General features: G+C 47.9%; 1 protein-coding gene across 4 annotated transcripts in view; it reads left to right on the forward strand.

Annotated features, from left to right (window-relative positions):
- The window catches only part of DICER1 (dicer 1, ribonuclease III), a 69,655-nt gene that overhangs the window by 13,925 nt on the left and 32,074 nt on the right, over positions 1–23,656 (forward strand). For 3 of the 4 annotated variants that reach the window (XM_029950205.1, XM_029950206.1, XM_029950208.1), the window contains 9 exons: positions 6,740–6,803; positions 7,698–7,798; positions 11,147–11,333; positions 11,966–12,128; positions 12,447–12,577; positions 13,538–13,672; positions 14,101–14,261; positions 16,499–16,667; positions 17,906–18,378. In XM_029950205.1, coding sequence (XP_029806065.1) covers positions 11,187–11,333; positions 11,966–12,128; positions 12,447–12,577; positions 13,538–13,672; positions 14,101–14,261; positions 16,499–16,667; positions 17,906–18,378 — 1,379 coding nt within the window. In that variant the 5' untranslated portion in view covers positions 6,740–6,803; positions 7,698–7,798; positions 11,147–11,186. Of the gene's footprint in view, positions 1–6,739; positions 6,804–7,697; positions 7,799–11,026; positions 11,048–11,146; positions 11,334–11,965; positions 12,129–12,446; positions 12,578–13,537; positions 13,673–14,100; positions 14,262–16,498; positions 16,668–17,905; positions 18,379–23,656 lie in introns of those variants that run through there. The other variant, XM_029950207.1, reaches the window with a different exon arrangement.

Genomic DNA, 23,656 nt, shown 5'->3' on the forward strand with positions numbered 1-23,656 from the left:
GGTTTCTGATCAGCCCTGAACTTTGCTTTGTTGGGGGATCGGGCAAGGATGGAGGTGTTAAACTTGTTAAAATAATGTGGGTGGTTTGAAGTCTTTTAGAAGTAAGAAGTATCCAAATGGAATTTGTTATTTGACCTGCAAAAAGATATATACTAATTTAAAGTTAGGAATAAGGTTTTTTCTCCACATAGAATTAGTAAAGGAAAACATTTATTGATATTTCCAGCTTTCTTTCAATCCTGTGTAAGTCAAGTATGAGATGATCTTTCCTTTGAAACACCTTATAATTTGAGATGGGGGGGGGAGTAGCCATAGCAATACTATCGAATATGGAGCGGAGGATACAAATAAGCCATGACTTGGGTGGTGTAGACATGCCTCTGCTGGGGGAGAGAGGTGAGTCCAGTGATGGGTGTCAGGTTCTTTGGGATGAGGGATGAGGGAGTGGCAGGTGGGGGCCCGGAAGCAGCAGCTCCTGGGAAGGTGGGGATATGCGAGTCCCCGGGTCCTGGGAAGGCAGATGACCGGAGTGGGTGCACGTCTTGCCCTGCACAGCTTGGTGCTTCCGCCTTGCCCGGAACTTCCGGAACTTTTCATATGTTTGCAGCCATCCTAGTCCGTGGTCTCTCAGGCTCATTTTGTCTCAGGACTAACATCTCTTTAGCATTAACATGTTCACGCGTGAGAAAATTGTGGCCTTTTCCCCTCTCCTGGATGTTCTTAGGCGATACATAAAAGATAGACAAGGAGATTCTCATGAATTGAGAACATTCTAGCACTTGTTGAACAACTGTTTTTACTGAATAAAGGACGGAAACTTGGAATCAGACATTAACCTTAACATTCACCTTGAAAGTTAGTGGTGGTTAAGTTATTTACCTATGATGCAAAACTGAAGAAAAGTCTCACTGTGGATAACCCGGAGGGAAGACAGTTCCGAACGCCATCTTGGTGTGTAGGAATGTTGTCTTCTTACAAAATATTCCAACTATGTGGGCCGTTGGCTGACAGCCCAGAGATGCTTTTGATGTGGAGATTTTGATGGATGATAGTTGTTAAAATGGTGTTTGACCTGCATTCAGTTTCGGGTTTGGACAAATCTAATTTTCGGCATAATGACATCAAAATGTAAACATAATATGTTTGTTACAGACTGTCAGAAACCCAGAAACGTATTTGGTTCATAGGGTAGTGTGAGAATTTGTGGTCCAAGTCCTAGAAACTAGGATCAGTTTTACCACATTTAATGGCTTAAGAAGGGAGAAGTTCAAAAAAACTTTTTTTGGGTTTTCTTTGTTTTTGTTGATTTGTCTTTAATCTAAAACAGAATTATTTTCCCTAGATTTATTTGTTTAAGTAACCTCTGCACCCAGCATGGGACTCGAACTCATGACCTGAGATCAAGAGTCACACGTTCTCCTGCTGGAGCCGGGCAGGTGTCCCTGGAACCATTTCTCTGTAAACTGTGCTCTTGCTACAGCCCACCATCGAGGTGGAAGCCTGTTCTGCAGTTGGACAAGTCATACAGTGTTCACGGTGTAGGGGATTTAGAACGCAGAGAAGTCTTAAGGAAGAGGATTGCTCACGGTCATGATCCCATCCTCGATTTTTGAGTGAATTTTCTCTCTCCATTCTTTCCTTCCTCCTTTTCTTTTGTTTAGTTTTTAATTTGACTTAGTCATGAACTTCCTCTAAATAAAAATGCTATTTTTTTCATCATATGCGGTGCCGTAGCAGTTTTGTTCATTACAAACTGTCATTATTTAAAAAAAAATTTTTTAATGTTTGTTTATTTTTGAGAGAAAGAGCGTGAGCAGGGGAGGGGCGGAGAGAGAGGGAGACACCATCTGAAGCAGGATCCAGGCCTTGAGCTGTCAGCCCAGAGCCTGACTCAGGGCTCGAACTCATGGACTGTAAGATCATGACCTGAGCCACCCTGGTGCCCCCAAACTGTTGTCATTTTTTAAATGTTTGCTTTTGGGGAGGGGGGAGGAGGAGAGAGAGAGAGTGCGTGTGCACAGGGGAGGGCCAGAGAGAGAGGAGGACAGAGGATCCCAGGCAGGCTGTCCGCTGACAGCACAGAGCCGCATGTGGGACTCAGACTCATGAACTGTGAGACCGTGACCTGAACCGAAGTCAGATGTTCAGTGGACTGCGCCACCCACGTGCCCCCAAACTGTCATCGTTTTTGAAGGCTCAGTGGGGTCACTTGTAAAGTGAACCATGGTTTTAGCACACCGTTTCCTCGTCTGTTGTTGGACATGGAGCATGTTGTGCTCCGTGGTGAGGAGGAACTGGTGAGGGGGGCGTTTCTATCTGACGGTTTTCTTGTGTGTGTGTTAATATTTTAGGGTAGATTAGTATGTGTGGATTTTAAATTAATAATGACAGATAGATCTGTCCAGGAGCAAGAATTCCTGTCCTCTCTAAGGTCCTTCTAACTGGGCTAAGAATCAGATGGACTGAAAGAGAAAACAGGAGAAAATAAAATTTCGCAGGGTACATGCGGGGAATCCACACAGACACGGAAATTCCAAAGACAGCAGGCACATCGAGGTATACAGGTCACCCCGAAGTATGTGGGGGCCGGGGGTGGGGTCCTGGGGCTCCCGAGGGGAGGAACGCGCTTGGTGGGGCCGTGAGTCTGCATCTACGTACGGATGGGTAACTTAGATCAAATCGATTTCTGCTAATAACCCTTATTCTGGGACAGACCCTTGATTTAGATTCGCTTATGTAGTTGGCGGAGGGGCAGAAGTTTCTTTTGATCCCACGGGGTCTCCCTTGCCTTCAGCACAGACTAATCTTCCTGCCGAGTGGCCCACCCTGGCGCAGCCTCTTCTTGGCCTCTACCAAACAGTGAAAAGTAAAAGTGGAAGTATTTCTCTTGTGCCGTGTATTCCATTGTCTAAAGATACTGGCATTTATATTCTTGAAATTATTATCCCTTTTATTTGATCTCTCAATCCTTTTTATTTTTATTTTATTTATTGATTTGAGAGAGAGAGCACGCGCGAGCACACGTGAGCACGGGAGAGGGAGAGAGGGAGAATCCCAAGCAGGCTCCGTGCTCAGCGTGGAGCCTACAGGGGGCTTGATCCTGTCACCCCAGGATCCTGACCTGAGCCAGAGTCCAGAGCCAGACGCCTGGCAGACTGAGCTGCCCAGGTGCCCTTGGTCTCTCAATCTTCTGTTTGACCTTAGGTTTTTTTTTTTTTTTCCAGTAATGTACATTCACCAAACCGTAGTTGACAAATTAGTGATTTCCTATACCATGGGTATTTTGGGTGTTTCTTGTCTTTTTGGGTTTTTTTTTTATATTTTATATTTTTAAAGTGTGTTCAGCTGGGGGTGATGCTTTCTTGCCCCCGGAGTCCAGTCTCGCTGGCTGAGCACGAGTGAAGTAAGGTTTCCCGTGATGTTTCCCAGAGTGGCACAGAGTATCTTTTGGCTTTCGCTTTTAAAGACAGCTCGTGGACACAAAGCTACTTAATATTATTTCACATTCTGTATCATATTTTGTGACTTAAGTTCTGATTTTCATTCTATTAATTCATGATGAGTCGGTAGTTTGTGGTTTCTTGTTTTCAGGTTCATCTGGTTAAAAAATACCCTATAAAATCTTGTATACTTTAAGTGTATATGATCATATGTTTTTTGTGCTGGATCTCAGGATTCATAAAGCAGCTTAGAGTATTTTAAAGAAGTTTCTCAAAGTCGAGGTGCCTGCGTGGTGCAGTCAGCTAAGCATCTGACTCTTGATTTCGGCTCAGGTCCTGATCTCACGGTTCGTGGATTAAAGCCCCAAGTCGGACTCTGCGCTGACAGCGTGGAGCCTGCTTGAGATTCTCTCTCTCTCTCTCTCTCTCTCTCTCTCTCTCTCTCTCTCAATGAATTAAATAAATAAGCTTAAAAAAGTTACTTAAAGTCCTACGAATCGCTTGAAAACAAAGGTGCCATCTAAATAGGGACGGGTGTGCGGGTGTATAAATTCTGCTGTACACTGAGCGTTTTCTTTTTTGCCGGAAACTTTTTTCTACCGACCTTCATATATGTGATCTCACTGAATTCTCAGTAAGAGCTGAGTATATTTTACAGGCAAGGAAGCCACCTTAGAGGGGAGCCTGATAAACCAGGGTCTTCGTGACACTGGACCCCTTGTTGGCACTCAGGTGACTTTTAAATGAAGGATACTTAAGAAGAAGAAAAAGAAGAACTTGCTTTCTGGCTCCCCAGTGGCCTTACTCTGTGCCCCTCCCATGGGGCGGGCCTCAGAGAGGAGCGACAGTCAGTGAGAAAGTATTAAGGGGTGAGGGCATTGCCTGGGCTTCTGAAGGTCAGACAGCTGAGACCGCCCCAGCCCCAACTCTAACTTGGAAAAGGAAGGTTGGGGGGCGTACTTTTAAACAGCTTGGATCCTCTCTGTGCCAAGATTCATCTTTCACTTGGCCAAGGGTTTGTGCGCTTAGCTCTGTCTTCTTTTTAAAAGCTTGGCTCCCTAACGTAGTTGGCTAGCAACATATTTTAAGGTTTCTCTAGTCTTCAAGTTCCAAGAAATAGAAATTTGTTGTTTGGCCTGAATGTTGTTTGAGAATATATTTTATGGTTATTTTGTTGTTGTTGTTTTTAAAGACCAGTGTTAAGGAAGTATCATTGAAAATGGAACCTTGTCTTCACCCAGAAAATCTGTCTGCACAGGTGGAGGGAAGAACACAAGTTTTCTTACCTTGAAAGCATTAAATCAGCATGCCGTGGACAGTTGTCCACTAAACGGGCTCTAAAGACCAAGAAATCTCACTCTTTTGTGTAGTAAATGGTTACGACTCTTGACACCCACCTTTTTAAAAGATAAAATTGCTCATTTCCTCCTTTCTTCATGACTGGAGGTAGGTTTTGCGGTTTGGAGTTCAGTGACAAATTAGGCCCATCCCTACCTAGGACACTGGGGACACTGGGGGACACTGGCTGTGGTCCTTCTTGAGGATTAGGTGTCGGGATGCCTTCCAGGCTCTTAGGGATTTCACTGAGGTCCCCTGGCTGGGAGACTGGCCACAGGGTATTTGGCTTTCAAAGAAACGGGAAAGTGCCGAGAAAGAGATTGTGAACCAGAGGGAGGGAGAAAGAGTCTCTTCCCTTTATGATCAACTGGGAGAGTGATGTCTCTTAGGTTTAACTTGCCTTTATGCCTGTCTTCTAGACCCGTTACTCTGTATCTGTAACCACAGACTCGCTTGGTGGTGTTAGACTCGGTTGGTTAAAGTGCTCCGTATCCTCCCCAGCACATTTGTTGCTAGGCTCTAAAGGCTCTTCAAATGTTCCTTAGTTTTCTCTGTTAGCTTCCAGAAGTACTTCTGACAGCATTTTGCTGTCACAGTGTTAATGCATGGTGTTCTTCCCTTTGGTTCACTGTGGGGCTTCATGGCAGCTGTGGTTTTTGGGCTTCATGAGAGTAGGAAGAAGATCTGGGCAGCGATGCCTGTTGAGTTAAGAGTATCAGCATCTGTGGGGCGCCTGGGTGGCTCAGTGGGTTGAGTGTCCGACTTCGGCTCAGGTCATGATCTCGTGGTTAGTGAATTCGAGTCCCGCTAAGAGCTCAGAGCCTGGAGCGTGCTCAGATTCTGTACCTCCCTCTCTCTCTGACTCTCCTCTGCTCGTACTGTCTCTCAAAAATAAATAAAAAACATTAAAAAAAACTAAAAAAAAAAAGTATCTGCATCTGTGACGCATTATAATGGAATGACCGAGTTGGGAGTTTTGTTACCAGTTTTGAAAATGTGTACCGGGAAGCTCTAGATGCTTCTGGACTTCACATCAGAATGGGTAGCTTGTCTGTGGTTGCAAGCCCTTGTGTGAAGGGGAATGGCCAGAGTCAGATGCCGAAGTGGGTGAAGGTGGTGGGTTCGGACTAAGACGTGTCAGAGTGTCCGGTGCCTGGCATGTGTTTTTCAGAGCCATCTTAAAGGGGTTGTCAGACACGAGTTTGCATGTTTGTAATCGAAGTCAGGATCGTCAGTTACAATGAGAAAACTGGACCTGGTGGCTCTGTATATATGAACGTGCAGTAAGTTGCCATTGTACTTGGTGTGGTAACTCTCACGTCTGTACAGAATTGTCCAAGGAAATAATTCGGGTAACTCAGCAGTAATTTTCTAATAATGGAGTTGCATTGAATTTTAAAGCATTGTCCCCTTTATTATTTTAGTTAATGGGGTTTTGAGGAAAGGCGTGACTATGAATTAGAACAGCGAGGGGCGTGGCGGATGAGGCCGTGAGGGTGTGTTGAGTCTGTATCGTACTAGGTGGCAGTGTGGAACGGACTTAGGCATCAGAGGAGGGAGGAGGTGGCCCCAGCAACCCACAGAGACGCCAGGAGGCGGGGAGGCCTGCTCCTCGGAAAACATGGTTCCCTACCGCCATAGGGTTCCCGTAGTTCTAAAGTCAGATTTTACTGGGGGAAGATGTCATTTACTGCCAGGAATGCTCCCTGATACCTAACTGGATTGTACTAACCACTTGCACCCGTTTTCAGTTGTGCTAGAACATAATACCTACTAGATTTAAAGGCAGCTCTTTGTGGCATGTACTGCTTCCGTGATTCTGAGTAGAAAAATAAGTTACCGGGAATCTTACTCTGATAAGTTAACTATGAAAATTGTGTCAAGTAGGAATTTTCTTAAAGTTGGTTTAAAAAAAAAAAACGAGTTCACTGTTCTAAACTCTTCTCTCTGATTGCTTTTAGGTTACCTAGGGTATGAATTAATACAGACTTGGAAACTGAAAGAACTTAGAATCAGCATTTTGAGGTAAATATGTACACACCGCCACAGTGCGGAGGGTTCCCCTGCTGCTGTTACCTGACTGAGCACAGCGACCTTGTCTGTGAAATGAGAAAGCGTCCCCTGTGCCTGAACGTCCTTGAACCGGCTAGACCGGACACAGAGGGGTTAACCGTTGCTTTGCCCGAGCCCATGGTAGTGGAGACCCTGCAGTCATTAGTGCAATGAGCACGAGCAAGATTTGGTGTCGAATCCCACAAAATCAGCATTCGATATTTAAATTAAGCTTTCCATGTTAACACGCTTCCTTAGGTTTTGATTTGTAATCTTTAATGAGAACCACACTAAATTTATATTTCTTGGTAACGGTAATGTTGCCGTGTGTTCTGAATTCTTTTACTCACGAATGAATTCTGTGGAAGAGTTTATAGTTTGGATCGAACTGCTGTTTAATTCATTCTGAGAGATTGAAATGACTGGCGGAGCTCATGCATGCAGCGCGGTGATTTGGATTTCTCAGCCAAGTGTCCCTCTGCTTTCGCGTATGCGAATTTAGGAAATGACATCACGTGTCGTCCTCATTTTCACCACCCCCCCCGCCATTATTCTAGTGCTATCTTTAGATTGTATTTATTGTGTTTGATTTTCTTGTATTCGTTTTGCCATCTTCTCTTGGACTTCCCTCTCACGTTTTCTTCTCCCCTGATCTCGGGGGGTCAGGCGTGCAGCCACTCTCTTGTTCTTGTTTTAGAATAAGACTTCATATCCTAAAATAACCCAGCTGTCTTTTGTTCAAAATTTAACACAAAATAATGGTCTTTTATTGAATTCTTCCTCGCAGTAGGGCTTTCTTGTAGATGTGTTTACATTCAGTTTAAGTACAGGAGTCTTAAACGTGGCTATCTTTGCATTTATTTTTAGAGCAGAAGCTTGGGCATGCTGTGATTTTCCAATAAACTGCTATCACAATGTCAAAACGCAGCTCAGACAGCAGCGACGCAGAGATCTCACACATTAACACGGTAAATCTGCGACTTCTCTATGTCGTAATGTGCAAAGTGGAAGAGTTTATCCATGTGTTTTCCTAAATTATTTCCGAGTGAATAATAACATGGAAGCTGTGCAGCAGCCTCCTCGATTTCACGGATGTGAATTGTTTGGCCAGAAAGTTAAAGTCTGTCATCCAGGAGCCTTCACGAGGCCTTGTCTGTCGGCCCCGCGAAAGCCGTGACTGGGGATGGGCTCGGCTGTGAGCCGGCAGAGCTTCTTACCAGCGGGGGTGCCGAGCTTTCCATGAAGACCAGGTTGAGAGAAAAAATCTACTCAAGCACGCCAGAGAACGTGAACACTGGCGAGATTGTAGGTTGTTCTGTTTCCACAGCATCGGATTGCCTGTTGAGGGTTTTCATCTTGCATTCGCCTTCGCTAGATAGGAAGTGTGTCTCTGGGGCCACAGCCCCTCTGTACCCGTCAGTGGCAATGAACTCACCCGCTGCGGCCTTACGGAAAAGCGGGCCGAGGGGGTAAAATCTCGGTCCTCCTCATCCTTGCAGACCTCTCCCGCACCCGCCCTCCCAGGAGAGGGTGTGGATTTGCACGCCCTGCACACATACCTTAGGAGCGGTGGCACATGGGTTCTGTCCCTTCCTGCGCAACAGCCGTGACTGTCAGCCGAGTGCGGGGGGCTCACCAGGACGCACGAGCAGCTGTCGCGGGAGATGAGACCCGCCAGGCGCCCCGGTGCCGGTGGAAGCCGGGGTGCGTGTGCTGGTGCAGATGCCTGCCACGCGACTTGACGGCTGCAAGGCGGATGGAAGCTGTGTGCAGGTTTGCCTCGTCCCCCAGGAGGACACGCTTTTCATCCATGAGCTGCACTGTCTGTCTGCCGCGACCCCGGGGGCGGCGGTGATCCGCATGTGCGAGGGAGTCCCAGTGTCACCGGCTCGAATTTATTTACTTTTTTCAGTCTTTACTTGGAAATAGTTATTTCAAACGTGGAGCAGAGCCCCAGGAGTAAGAACGGGACCGAGAGTCTGGCTTCTGCCCCATTTGCTTCACCAGTTGCGCACATCCTCTGCACATGTGTGTAGTTTCTTTGTCTGAACCATTTGAGAAGAAGTTTCGATGTCTCCTGCCCCTTTACCCCTAGACGCTGTGAGGCTGTTTCTTAGGAAGAAGGCTGCTTTCCTAAACAGCCCTAGTGCAGTTACCAGGCTCGCGGACTTGGATGGTTTCAGCAGGGGCTCGGTGATGCCCTTTGTGGAGTTGCTCTGCACCACAGGACCCTGTCTGAGGTCACTCACCACGTTTGGCGGTCACGTCTCTTTAGTGTCTTTAATCTGGAGCGTTTTTATCGTTTTTCTTTGTATTTTACACATCGTTGAAGAATACAGTCTCCCTTTGGAAAAAATAGAACAGTCTTCTCATTTATTTTTGTAGACTCTTTCTCTGGACTTACTAATTACAGTCACACCGATGTTCTCTCTGTGAGAAAGTGGTGGCAGCGGCGACAGCGGCAGGAGGGAGTGCTGCAGATTCCTCGCCAAATGCGGTGTTTGCAGGTTCAGGAAGAGCGAGTTGGGGGTCTATATTGCTGCCTTCTTCCTTTTTTAGTCTCTTCTGCGGTCAGGGATTATTGGTTTCCTTTTTGCCATGGTTTTTATCAGTCTTGGGTTGGCATTTGGGCCGGGTGAAGGGTGAGGGGCTCAGGCCCCCAGACAGGGAGCAGCCCACAGTGAGGACGGTGCAGAGCAGTGTGACCCGGCGGTGGTCGGGTGGGAGGGGCCTGTGGTCTGGGCCTCAGGAGATTAGGTAGCATGGCTTTGCCTTTGGGTTCTTGGCAGCCTTGTGGACTCACCCCAAGGGTGTGCAAGCAGAGGGCCCGAGGAGTTGAGGACAGTGAACGCCAGGTGTTGGGTGCTGAGAACAGTTGGTTGATGGGGCTTCGGTTCGGTAGACGAGGAGCAGATCACTGCTAGGAGGATCACAGTCGGTAGCTTTCACACTGTGCCCTGCAGCCCTCTGCAAGCCATCCTCCTCCCAGAGGCTGGCGGGAGCAGTCGTGGGCCATCCCGTCTGCCTCGCTGCCGTCCTTGGCACCTGCGGCCCCGCGCCCCCACTGCTTCTGGAGACCGCCCGGTGTTGGCCAGGTGTTGAGTTGTGGTCCACTGAACTGCTCTCTGAAGTCGGGGTCTGGGATTGAGCCCATGCACGAAGGAGACCACGCTGGAGACTTCTCGTTGGATTAGGGGGACAACTTAGTCCCTGTCCTGTAACTTGGCTGTACATTTCACGTGTCGGGAGACCCAAAGGCTCTTGTCAAGGAATGGACACTGGGCTTCTTTCCGGTCGCCTAGAGTGATCACAGTGAAAATTCCCAAGCAGCATGGGGGCGGAAGTTTCCGTGGGGGGAAGTGAGGGCTGCTGACGGTCGGGATGCTGACGGTGGGACTCCCACGTTGGGGTTGGCGACACTGACCCTCTGTCTGCAGGGTAGGAGTTTTCAAAAGACTCCGGTTTAGTTTGTCATTTTACACAGTCAGATTCATCTTAAGACGTGAAATACAGAAGCGTGCTTACCTACTGTGAAAAGCTCAGAGTGGTGCCCTTAGGCTCAGTTCATCTAGGGTGTGTGTAATGTTAAAGTTAGATATTTAAAATAGTTGGTCAGCTGTGCAGTTGAGTAGGTTGTCGATTGAGGAAAAGACCTATGTGTGTATGGTCTTTCGAGAAGGTGACAAAGTGTCAGCAGGCATTTGAATCTTCCCTGAGTGTAGGTCCAGTGCTCAGTGCCTTCCAAACGCCGTCTCGTAAGTTTATCGGTAGTGGCGTCATAGAATTGACAAAGAATGCTTGAAATACGTTTATTTATGTACCCACATGCTTCGTATGTAGATACATATACAATTAACAAGGCACATATTTACCTTTTCTTTTGAAGGTATATGATGGGCACGGTTGTATATCAGTCAATAAAGATACGGATTGTCTTCACGGGTTCAAAGTACCCCATGACATAACTGTACCATCATTTACTTAGCCCGTTTTGTGTTAAAGAAATACGTTCAAATGCCTCTCGAAGGTGTTGCTTGCTCTCAGGTGATAATGCAGCACTCAGTTTTCGTGTCCTTGTATCTCTGTGCAGTTGCCTAGTTCTTTCCGACGACTTTCTAGGGGTAGAGTTGCTGGGTCGGGAAGTGCAGAACGCTCGACTCTCACAGTGCTCCCTCCGATCAAGACAAAGCTCACACAGTTACGGGGAAGTTTGAAAGGTCCGTTGGAATGACATTTTGAAGTCTCTCTCGTTTCTTGGCCTCTTTCCCCTCGGCCCGCCTGGTGGTGTAAGTAACGGTGCGCTCTCTCCCTCCTAGTAAGCTGCGCCAGCGCAGAATGCAGTGAGAGGAGCCCTGGATGAACGGCAGCCCTGCTTCGCGGCCGCTCAGCATGGCGGGCCTGCAGCTCGTGACCCCCGCCTCCTCGCCAATGGGCCCTTTCTTCGGACTGCCGTGGCAACAAGAAGCGATCCATGATAACATTTATACGCCGAGAAAATATCAGGTACTGACGAGGACACTGCTACTGGAGCGCTTTCTGAAACGGAGTCCATTAGCGCGTCGTGGACGTGCCTTCTGGAAAACCCATTCACCTGTCCAGGCCCCCTCGTCTGATTAATTTTCTCCTTCCGGGTAACTTGTTTGTAGTAGCCCTTTTCCCTTTCTAACCTCTGCCGGGCGATTGATGTGATCATTTTATTTGTGAGGTTCCTCCTCGTTCCCCCCTGGAAACCTCGCCACTCCGCCATATCCACTGGGCGTGGGGGTCTGTCCTCAGGGGCTGGGTGGGGGTGGGGGTGGGTTTGAACAGCCAGGAGCTAGGAGGCCCGCGGTGACTGTCGGTTTAGCTGTCCGTGTTACTCTTGAGGAGTTTCCTGCCTTCCCCCCAGCCCCGCAGAACTGATTCTCAAATTGTAAACGTTCCCCCTGCGTACTTACAGCCAGCTGCGTGTAACAGGCGTTGTCACGCCCGTGAGTCTCCTCCGTCTGAAAAGATACAGAAAGTCTCTGCTTTGGCAGATTTATCAGAGGAAGATGTTAGGAAAGAGCCAGATTTCCCAAATTAAAACAAAATCCGGTTTTCCCAGTGTTGTACTTAGACCAGCAGTGTGTCCTCCTCCCCCACTGCATTTCTAGGTGGAACTGCTCGAAGCGGCTCTGGATCATAACACCATCGTCTGTTTAAACACTGGCTCAGGGAAGACCTTTATTGCAGTGCTGCTCACTAAAGAGCTGTCCTACCAGATCCGGGGGGACTTCAACAGAAACGAGAAAAGGACAGTGTTCTTGGTCAACTCCGGTAATACCGCAAGTTCCTTGTCGGGTTGTGTGCAGGGGATTGGATGGGATCTTATGGTTAAGCGCACTTTTTAAAAAGGTTTATTTATTGGTTTTGAGAGAGAGAGAGAGAGAGAATGGGGGAGGGGCGGGGGGGGTGGAGATGGAGAAACCCAAGTGGAGGAAATACAGTTGTAAAGTGGCTATGTAAAACCTTGGGGATTAGGTAGTGATATGTATAATAATAAGGATTTCCCTAGCAGCCTAATCACCGGTAGTCCAGAGAGCCAGCTAGATACGGTTTGTCGTATTTACAAGGGGTATTTGTGTCTGCAATCAGCACACCAGGTCGCTCAGCAAGTGTCAGCTGTGAGAACTCATTCGGATCTCAAGGTTGGGGAGTACTCAGACCTAGAAGTGAATGCGTCTTGGACGAAAGAGAAATGGAACCAAGAGTTTACTAAGCACCAGGTAGGACTTGGAGCGAAATTCCCCTTTGTCAGTCCCTGCGAGTCCTCGACTTCGTTTATAAGGTGACTTTTCATCCTGGTTGTCTTCGCTTCGTTTGAAAACTCTTTTCCTCTACTTTGTCAGCCTAGAAGCTAGCCCTTCCTTGCTCTTTTTCACTCTCCAAGCCTAAAACCAAATAAACAGTAACTTACAACGTTGCTCTTACTTCACAGAAGAGAAACAGCTTTACAGTGTGATTTATTGGCTGGAAAAACACAAATTCTGATGACGTACTTCCCGCTTGTAGATAGCCTGCTTTGCGGAAGCTTCATGCCTGAGTTAATGTCTTGAAACCAGAGATGCCTCTCGGTTGGGACCTCCGGGTCTCTGACAGAGACCTCCTTTACCGTGCGCGCTTCCATGGGCCCAGCGTGCCTTGAGGTCTTTTTGGCGGTGATGGTTGAGAGATGCCTCCTGACGAGCTGGAGCCGTCCACACTGCATGTGCCTCGCACATGGGTCGAGTCCTCATGAATAAAACGTTGGCCTGTCCACACAGAGACAGTACCCTCAGAAGAACGTTTAGTCACAGTCGGTGTCTTCTTCCAGAAAACCTGGACAGTTCAGCAGGAAAAAAGAGGAAAACACAGGGCAAGTCGTTTTGTGGTGTGATTAAACCAGGAGGGCTCCTCAGTCAAATACGGCTACGGGAACCCGACCACCTGAAGTAGTTTTAGGAGATTTATCATAAAAACATGTCTGTGTCATCAAGGGTGCTTTTGCTCCCAGTCTGTTTCCCCATTTTCCCGTCTCTCCTTCTTGGTTCCAGAGCATCAGCCTGCATACATTTAGAACGTCTCTTGATTTTGACTAACGAGTTCTGCGCTCCTCACCCCGAAACGGTGGTGTTTGTTCTGATTCCGTAGACTTGCACGCTGGTGGGCCAGCGCACGTGCGTACGCTGATGTGAGCTTTCTTTTAGGTTCTCGTTATGACTTGCTATGTCGCCTTGAATGTTTTGAAAAATGGTTACCTGTCGCTGTCAGACATTAACCTGTTGGTGTTTGATGAGTGCCACCTTGCGATCCTAGATCACCCCTACCGAGAGATCATGAAGGTGAGGTTTTAGATTCTATCGGTCTTAGTGGAAGTCAGATTCCTGAGAATAAGCAGTGTGTTTATAGATCAAAAGCAGTTTGATATTACAGGGTTCCATGTATGAACGAATGGATATTAATTTAATTTTCAATGAGATCTAGAATGATGAACTATCACGAGTAACCTGTGGTAAATATAATCCTATGATAAAATTTTAAACATAAATAAACGAAGTACGTAACCTGCAGTGAATTAATTACATGATCTGTCGTAGTGTATTTACATGTGCCTGTTGGACAGAGATCTTTGAAACAGGCTCCACTAGTTGAATTAAGTGACATTTTTAGCATCTGCCCGTCTTCCTGACGTGCGTTAGTCTGGCGGTGTGTCTGTCCTTCTGGCCTCGCAGAACAAATGTCTTACTGTCAGTATCTTTTATCCTGTTAGCTCTGTGAAAATTGTCCCTCGTGTCCTCGTATTTTGGGACTAACTGCTTCCATTTTAAATGGGAAATGCGATCCCGAGGAATTGGAAGAAAAGATCCAGAAGCTGGAGGAAATCCTCAAGAGTAATGCCGAGACCGCAACGGACCTGGTGGTCCTCGACAGGTATGCGCTTGGCTGGACCCGCGCCTCTGGTGCCTTTCCCGGGCCTCCTGGACAGCGCCCGTCCAGGGGGCCAGCGAGTCCGAGAACCTGCGGGGCAGGGGTCTCCCCGTTTCCACGGAGAGCAGCAGACGGAGGGCATGAGTATGGGCCCCTTCTGTTTGCTGGCGTGGACGAGGACGGGACACTTGTTTCTGTCCGTGTGTGTGTGTGTGTGTGTGTGTGTGTGTGTGTGTGTGTGGTCGTTCCGACCAGAGTGTCCGTGTGATACTTTGAAAGAACACGACTTTATGGACAGAATTCAGGGTTTTGCATTATGTTTAAAAACAATTTTTTTATGTTTATTTTTGAGAGAGAGAGAGAAAGAAATAGAGCATGAGTGGGGGAGGGACAGAGAGAGAGAGAGAGAAAGAGAGAGAGAGAGAGAGAGAGAGAGAGAGAGACAGAATCCAAAGCAGGCTCTATGCTCCAAGCTGTCAGCACAGAACCCAACACGGGGCTCAAACTCAACAAACCACAAGGTCATGTCCTGAGCCGAAGTCGGATGCTTAACCAACTAAGCCACCCAGGCGCCCCTAACACTATATTTTAAACTGGAAACACCCCGTTGTTTTGGAAATGGGGGTGAATATCTGAGAACAATGTTATTTATGCTTTCTAGGTTTGTGTCTTTGAGAAGGTAGTTCTGAGTTTCAGTAAAACATGCACACATATACACTTTCTGAATTGAGTTGGTGGATGGGAGCCTATATAAATTAGGTTTTTAGATGAATCTAACCCATAGATTTACTTCTCTAAATCTAAGATCATATTAAAGCATCTTTATAAGCAGTAGTTCTTGGGGCAGTTATCATGACTAGAGGAGTTGATTTCTCGGGTTAGGGAGTTAAATCACACAGGTTTCAAAATCCTGTCTTCCACTGACTGGAAGGTGTGTAATTTCAGGTGAGTCATTTATTGTCCTGGAACCAGTGAAATGGTGTTGACAGTCAGTGGTTTCAGAGGATTCTTTGATCATCCGTCTCAATGATACATAGAAAACATCTTGCAGTGTGCCTGCCATTTAATAGGAACTTGGGGGAAGATCTCTTTGTAGAATGAGAAGAAAAGATAATGTTTCAGATTCATGGGATGTAAGGATTCAAATGCCGAACGAAATACACGTCTCGTGACTTTTCGGAAGTGTTGGTTTTGGCTTTCTTGAACCAGAAATGCTCTGATGTGGAAGTAAAAGGCTGTACTTTTGCTTTCATCTGCTCCGAAGTACATTGGGCGGCCTGCACTGCTTGGAGTTTTCAGAAGTAGACGTGTTAGAGCGTTTAAGTAAAACTGATATGTGATCTATTGAGTCTGGTGCTTCCTAGTTCTCTAAGCGTGCCTCTCTAGTTAATACATCCTGATTGAGAATAATGAAGACTGTAGTGTTTAAATATGTCCTTAGTGTATTTCGTTTCCTTAATCGTTGTTAGTGCTTTTATTTATTTCTTAATTTTTTTTATGTGTATTTTTGAGAGAGAAAAAAAGAGCATGAGTGGGGGAAGGGACAAAGGAAGGGGACCCAGAGTCCGAAGCCTGCTCCAGCCTCTGAGCTGTCAGCACAGAGCCTGAAGCAGGGGCTTGAACCCACAAGCCATGAGATCACAGCCTGAGCGGAAGTCAGATGCTTAACCGACTGAGCCACCCAGGCGCTCCAGTCATTGATCATATTTTCAAGTATTATGTGCTGTTCTGATTGTCCTGTTTCATGAAAGGCATGAGATCCAAGGACGATACCATAATCAGTTCAAAGTTAAGTGACTTTTCTTACAAGGATACAGTAAAAAGACATGAAAATAAAATTGAATTTGCAAATGCTAAAAGTTTCAAACTGTATGGAGGTGGGTAGATTTAATAACATTTTCCCTCTATGTTATGCCCCCTGCCCCTATTTCTGTGTCTGAGAAGTAATCATCATTGAGTTGAGTATCTTGATCCCCAAAGAGACAAAAGCTGAAAGCCTAAACCTAAAAACCAAAGCAAAACCCTGGGCTCTTAAGATCACACCAAGACTCCTGGAATGCTGTGAATGTGGCCTTAGGCAGTCGCTCCTGGGGCTTCGAGAGCAAGCGTAGCACATCTGAGCCCCCGTGGGGAAGACCCCGGGAGCCGGCCTGGGATCCCAGCGCGTAGATGCGAAGTCCTGGGTCGTGGTGCGGGAACGAGTTCACTGTGGCAGGGACGACTGGTGTTTCCTGTTGAAGGTACACTTCTCAGCCATGTGAGATTGTGGTGGACTGTGGGCCGTTCACAGACAGAAGCGGCCTCTACGGCCGCCTGCTGCAGGAGCTGGAGGAGGCGCTCAGCTTCATCAACGACTGTAACGTATCTGCGCATTCGAAGGAGAGGGACTCGACTTTGATTTCTAAACAGGTAAGCGTGTGCAAGTAGGTAAAGGAAGTACGATCAAAGGCTTCTGTTTATTTTTCATGCTGAAGTGACAGTGTGTGTCTTCTGAGGCTGTTGTTAGGTATCCGTTCAAAGGCTTATCTTCTTCTTTCTGGACATTTTTCACTGAATGGATCACAGTGGGTTGAGTTTATGGTTACCTGGCAGATTATTAAGTGTGTATCCCTGCTTGGTTTAAGGAGATGGGTTGGGAAGAGAAAACCAAGGAGATGGGGTGGGGCCCGTCGTTGCTGTTTGGTCAGATCAGGTAGTCCCTGCTCCCACCCTCGGGCTCAGTGAATTCGTGTGCTCTTCCCCCGTGTGTAACCGGGTCTGAGCTGTCGCTCCGGAGCAGTACAGCTTTGGGAGGAGATGCCGTCAGATCGGTGGTTCTCGGAGCGTGAACCCCAGATCAGCAGTGTCTGTGGCCCCCTGGGACTTGTTAGGACAGCTTAGGGGCCCATCCTTGACCTGCCGAAGCTGGAGCTCAGGGAGGGGTCCCGCCAGCTGAGCTGTGCCCAGATCTCCAGGTGTCCCGATGCATTAACGTTCGAGAACCGTCATCCTAGGCCTTGACAAACCGTGCATAACGCTGTTACATCGGAGGCCAGGTGTCTCTCCTGATGACTTTTTTTCGGGAACAGCAATGCCTACACTCTCCTCAGCCCTTGATTTCTCTGCATTCAACCCAGTTTGCCTCTGACTGGCCTGCAGAGCTGGCGGTTCCTCACTTACAGCCTCGCGAGGGGGTTCCGTTCCGCTCTGAGCGAGGGTGGTTCGATGTGGCGCTCTGGGCGGAAGGTGCAAGGAAAACTGTCTTGCTCTTCTCTGGTGCCTCAAAGAAAATGGCTCTGCTGCATAATCCCTGGCCTACTTCCCGGGCAGTAAGTGGTTCTGTGCTCCTGACTAACAGGAGTAGTAGTCAGTCATAAAACTGGAATTAAGGCTTATTAAGCTTATAGAGTTGCATTTTTTATATTATGTTAACCATTACCTTTTCTGGGGGGAGAAAAAGGATGGTTCTGGGCATATCGGTATCTGAAAAAGGAGAGATTAAAAGAAGCCCCCCGGCCGCTCCTTTCGGCCTTGAGGAATTGGCTGTCTCTGTGGGGTACATTGGTTTCGAAGGAGCAGATTGAAGGCAGCCGAAATCCGGTGAAAGTGCACGTGAAAGTGCTGCAGAGGTTACCGTTCAGCATCTGGCTCTTGGCGTTGCTCTGTAGATCCTGTCCGACTGCCGCGCCGTGTTGGTGGTCCTGGGCCCCTGGTGCGCGGACAAGGTCGCCGGCATGATGGTCCGGGAGCTGCAGAAGTACATCAAGCACGAGCAGGAGGAGCTGCGCAGGAAGTTCCTGTTGTTCACAGACACCTTCCTGAGGAAGATCCACGCACTGTGTGAAGAGCACTTCTCTCCTGCCTCCCTCGACCTGAAATTCGTGACCCCGAAAGTCATCAAGCTGCTCGAAATCTTGCGCAAGTACAAGCCGTACGAGCGGCAGCAGTTCGAGAGCGTCGAGTGGTACAACAACAGGAACCAGGATAACTACGTGTCCTGGAGCGACTCCGAGGACGACGAGGACGACGAGGAGCTCGAGGAGAAGGAGAAGCCGGAGACCAGCTTCCCGTCTCCGTTCACCAACATCCTGTGCGGGATCATCTTTGTGGAAAGAAGGTACACCGCCGTTGTCTTAAACAGGTGAGTGGGCACGACTGACGTGGTTCCGGCCTGGGGGGACGCGCTGACTGCGCGGAGACCGCGGAAGGCCCAGGCGAGTGGCCGTCCCTCGGCCCGTCCTCGGCGGCGTGCGATGCTGGGCCCGCCTCGCAGGCAGGGGGGGCGCGGGTAGGACGGTGGCGCCCCCGAGAGGCTAGATCCGCCGTGGCCTGAGGTGGGGTTTTGGTTTTCCTCCTGAAGCATGCTAATCAGCTGTAATCCACGGACACCGAGAGCCAGTGTGGAAAAGCCGAGTTCCATTACAAGTGAACGCTTTGTTTCCTGCCCAGCGGTTCGACGCGGCCGCGTCGTTCGCCTGTGACGGCGCCAGGCGTGTGCTGAGCGGGCCGCGCCGAGCGCTCCCCGTCACGTGGTTCGAGGACGGCTTTTCCCTGGGACTCTCGTGGTCGTTCTGTCGTCCTTGCTGTTCGCTCTTTGATCTCAACAAACGTTGATTTGGGTTTGCAGATTCGCAGTGGAAACAGTTGAGGACAGCCGGATTTGCACTGAGGATTGGTTCACAGACTATATGTTAAAATTTTCTGCGGGCGCCTGCGGGGCTCAGTTGCTGAGGCGTCCGACCTCAGCTCAGGTCATGATCTCGCAGCTCGTGGGTTCGAGCCCCGTGTCGGGCTCTGTGCTGGCAGCTCAGAGCCTGGAGCCTGCTTCGGATTCTGTCTCCCTCTCTCTCTCTGCTACTCCCCTGCTCGTGCTCGGTCTCTCTCTTACATAAAAATAAAATCAACATTAAACATAGTTTTTAAATTTTCTGAATCAGAAGAAAATAGAAATGGTGGGGAAGGATTCAGAAGATTGGAAAAGGATGACCTGGGTCCAGAGTAGGCTGTGGATTCCCATTTCCACCTGCCTACTTGAGCGTGTGAGCCCAGCCAAGGAGCGGTACTCCAAATTCGTGTCGGACAGGCACGTAACAGATGGTTCTTTTTGGTTTGTGCACAGATGCCTGTGGTGTCTAAGGGCCAGAAAGCGTCCTTATGTTGTCCTTCAGACAATGATACGTTTCTCCCTGAGAGCCATTAATTGGCCGGAGCTGAACTCTGAGTCGTTTCTGCAGGTAGTGATCTTTGAGGAGGAATTCAGCTTTGGTTCCTGTGGTAATTTGGGATCTCCCCCCGTCCCCCCCCACCAGACTGCTTCTGATTGTTTTCGAGCTTTGAAAACTTACTTGAGTAATGAGAAATTGGACTCTGGGGTAGTCATCTGGAGGTTTTTAGTCTGGTAATTTTCACAGTCATTGGGCCTGATCCTTATGATGAGTAGAGTCAAATATCGTTAGGTCGTGAATTACATTGGAATCAGAAGGTTAGGGTTGGAAAGGAACTCCTTGCCTGTCTAATCCAGCCCACTTATTTTTATGAAAAAGAAAGGGCCTCAGGAGGAAAAGTGATTGACTCTGAGTGAAAGTGCATGGCAGTGGCCAGGACGGTTCTAGAATCCTGGTATCCTCCCTCCCTCCCTCCTGGTTCTACAATCACGACGCCCTTGGGCGTCACAGAGCACAAAAGACCCACGCTTTACTTTGCGGTGGGCAGACCTCCAGGAGACAGACCAGGGGGAGCAGGACCGTCAGGATTCTGTCTTAGAAAGGGGGAGAAGCATTTCAGGGGGCCCCTCACGCCTCCTTACGGCCCTGCCTCCAGACAGGATGGTTTAAGAATTAAATACATTTTGTGGGGCTTAGGAGAAATGGGGTACATTTTCTTCTTTGCCCTCTTCTCTACATGCACTCTTCTTAAATGTAGAGCTGTGCCCCTTTTCACGTCAGGAATACTAGCCTGAGACCGTTTACCGGAAATCAACCCGTTATTTCCTATGGACTCTGAGGGTCAGATTGCCTGTGATCAGCTTTCATGAAATGTGGCCGGGATTCGGTGTTGGATGATGAATCAGGAGAGGCTTGAGAGTCGGCTTTGTGGGCAGCTAATTAAATATACAATAGAGGCCTTGCTCCAGTAAGCTTTGTAATAAGCTTAGAAAACCTTCCTGAGATCCACACTCTTTCCTTCCATCTGTTTAATGGGAGGAAAGCCCCTCCTTGGCGAGGAGCTGCACGCGGGCTAGGCTGTTGTGAACATGGCAGTTCGTCCTCTCCTGATTAAAACGAGTCATAGCTGCTCCTGTGTATGACGTAGCTACGTGCACAGTCTTCTGAGGATAGTTTTCCTTTTGCCTTCGGTATGTAGGGCTTTGTGGTTTATAATGTTTTTTTTTAGTTTATATTTTGAGAGAGAGAGAGAGAGAGAGAGAGAGAGAGAGAGAGAGCAAGCGAGCACATGTGAGCGGGGGAGGTGCAGAAAGCGTTAGAGAACCCCCGGTAGGCTCTGCGCTGTCAGCACAGAGCGCCGTGTGGAGCTCAGACCCATGAACTGTGAGATCATGATCTGAGCCAAAACCAAGAGTTGGATGCTTACCCGACTGAGCCACCCAGACACCTCAGTTTATAACTTAACCTTTCAAATATATGAAAAAAAATATATATATTTTTTTAACTTTTAAAAATGTTTTTATTTATTATTGAGAGACAGAGCATGAGCATGAGCATGGGAAGGGCAGAGAGGGGGTGGGGGGAGACACAGAATCTGAAGCAGGCTCCAGGCTCTGAGCCGTCAGCACGGAGTCCGACACGGGGCGCAGAGTCCAGAACTGCGAGATCGTGACCTGAGCCGAAGCCAGAAGCTTAGCCGCCGGAGCCATGTCATGGGGCACTTCGGGCTTCAGCCTGACGCTGGGTCATTCATCTTCCCGTTCTCGCTGTTCCCCTCTGAGCTGCAGGGGCTCTCTGGGGTCAGCTCCTGGGTCCCTTCCACGTGCCCGCATCCGGTCTGTCGCTTCTCCCAGGGCTTCCTCGCCTGGTAGAGTGCGGGACGCCCTAGGCCTTCTCGTCTGCTCCCGCTGCAGCTGGGGGTCAGCCGTGTCGCCAAGGAGCCCCGGTTCCTTTTAGTCCAACTCATTCTTTTAGATGTACAACCTGTGGAAGTTATTTAACTTCTTTAAAAATGTTTACTCCTTTTGAGAGAGAGAAAGCACGCATGGGGGGAGGGGCAGAGAGAGAGCGGGAGAGAGAATCCCAAGTAGGCTCTACACTGATAGTGCGGAGCCCAACATGGGGCTCGAACCCGTGAACTGGGAGATGATGACCTGAGTTGAAATCAAGAGTCGGACGCTCGGCTGACTGAGCTGCCCAGGCACCCCGAAAGTTACTTGGCTCTTTAAAGCCTCAGCATCCTCATTTGTGAAATAGAAATAATTTCTCTGTCTCTTAACAACATATATGAAAATGGCTGTTCTGTCAACTGATACCGTAGTGCTGTTTTCTTATGTGCTTCATGCACGCGTTCGGGGCACGTAGTGTCTGTATACTGGTAGAATCGCAGAGGAATTACATTTGATTTGCTCGTGTTGTTAAAAAAGTAAGGAGTAAGGAGACTACTAAAAGCTATCGTTAACATATTTTAGTACTTGGCACACATTTCAAATGATGTGTTTGTTTCTTTGAATTTTTTTCCCCTTACGGGTGTCTGCATAAATTAGCACATTTAGTCAAATCACGGTTCTACTAGTTTTCTGAATCTAGTGCATGTATTTTCTATTTCTGGCCATGCTATTTTTTTCTTTGATGTTTATTCATTCATCTTGAGAGCAAGAGAGAGAGAGAGAGAGAGAGAGAGAGAGAGAGAGAGAGAGAGAGAGAGAGAATATCCCAAGCAGGCTGTGCACTGTCAGTGCGGAGCCTGACACAGGGCTCGATCCCAGAGACCTTGAGATCAGGACCTGAGTCAGTATCCAGAGTCAGACGCCCGACTGGCTGAGGCAGGCCGGCGCCCCCGCCATGCTGTTTGTAATGTAACTGGGGAGGCGATGTGCGTACACACACGTTGTGATCGGTGGGTTGGTGTCCGCGGAGTTAGGTACAGCGATTGACGGTAAACATCTAGAAACTCTATTTTGACAGCAAGTGATGTCTGCCGAATATTAGTTAGGTCTTGAAAATTTATTTCATTTTCTTAGTAAATTTTCATGGAATTTTACAAAAATCTGCTCTCTGATGGATTCGAAATGAGAAACAAAAATAACTGGTTCTTAGCCGCGGAGAGTTGGAGAAGCTCTGTGCTCTAGAGAGCGGCGGGGTCCGTGAAGCGCTTGCTCGTGCAGCAGCTCCCGTAAACTCCGTGTAAAAGTCAAAGGAAGCAAGGAAGACTTCGGCTTACCTGTTCGTGGTACTCCCAGGTCGCTAAGCGTTTGTGTGACTCGCTTGTGAGCGCCCTGACCTCCACAGAGCCTTGTTCCTCTGGAAGCCTGGGGCTTTGTCTGAGGAATGTGATCAGGCATCCCTCATTTACCGATAGAACCTTCTCTCTAAACACCGTCAGTATAAGTGTGGTTACCCCTCACAAGAGATTTGGTTTGTTAATGTGAATGCTGTCTCCTCTGCTCTCTGCGCTGTCCATGTAAGTTTCTCTAAAGAGAAATGCATGACCCTCATGCTTCCACTTCTCAGCTAGTTGAAATCTGCTAAAGCGATCATTTTGGCAAAGTAAAATACATTTTTTGCCTAATTAAATTAATTAATTTGCCTAACGCCCGACACGAAATGCAATTTTTAATTCTTGATGCATATTTGCATATGTTAACATTTGGACGTGTCTATTTCTAAGATGATTAATTTTATATTTTAGACATGTGATTTGTTTGCCTGTAAAAGATGTTACTGATGTCATAGATTTCTTATAATAACTAAACAGAGCTTGGAGCATATTAAGGAAGTTTCTGATTCTGAACATGTTAAGTATTTGAATGTAGAACAGACTCCTAAACTAGCCTAGACATGCACATGTTCGGCTGATTTGGAGGCAGAAAGATATTCTGGATGGCCACTCAAGGTTTCTTCCAGCTCTTTGATATTAGTCTGTTTCATGTATTTAAAGGGAAAAAAAAAGAATGGTTTTACTTAAAAATGCAATTTTCTATTAGGAATTTATACTATGCGTACGACTTCAGAAGACCCATCTGGAATCACTTACGTCAGGTGTGGAACCATTTATCCCGTGTGCTGAGTTTTTGAATGTGGATATTTCCAAAATAGCTGTAATGGCAGTGCTAACTGTTAACCTTGTGTCCCCGTGTAATGCGATCCCCTCTTGCAGCTCCCTTCCGTGGCCCGGCAGCAGGCCGGCGCTAGATTACGGGCGTTCTGCATTCATGCGAGGACCGGGCAGGAAGAGGGCCGGCCCGGGGGGCC

Source organism: Suricata suricatta, chromosome 9 (genome assembly GCF_006229205.1).
Source record: "Suricata suricatta isolate VVHF042 chromosome 9, meerkat_22Aug2017_6uvM2_HiC, whole genome shotgun sequence".
NCBI classification, from domain to species: Eukaryota; Metazoa; Chordata; class Mammalia; order Carnivora; family Herpestidae; genus Suricata; species Suricata suricatta.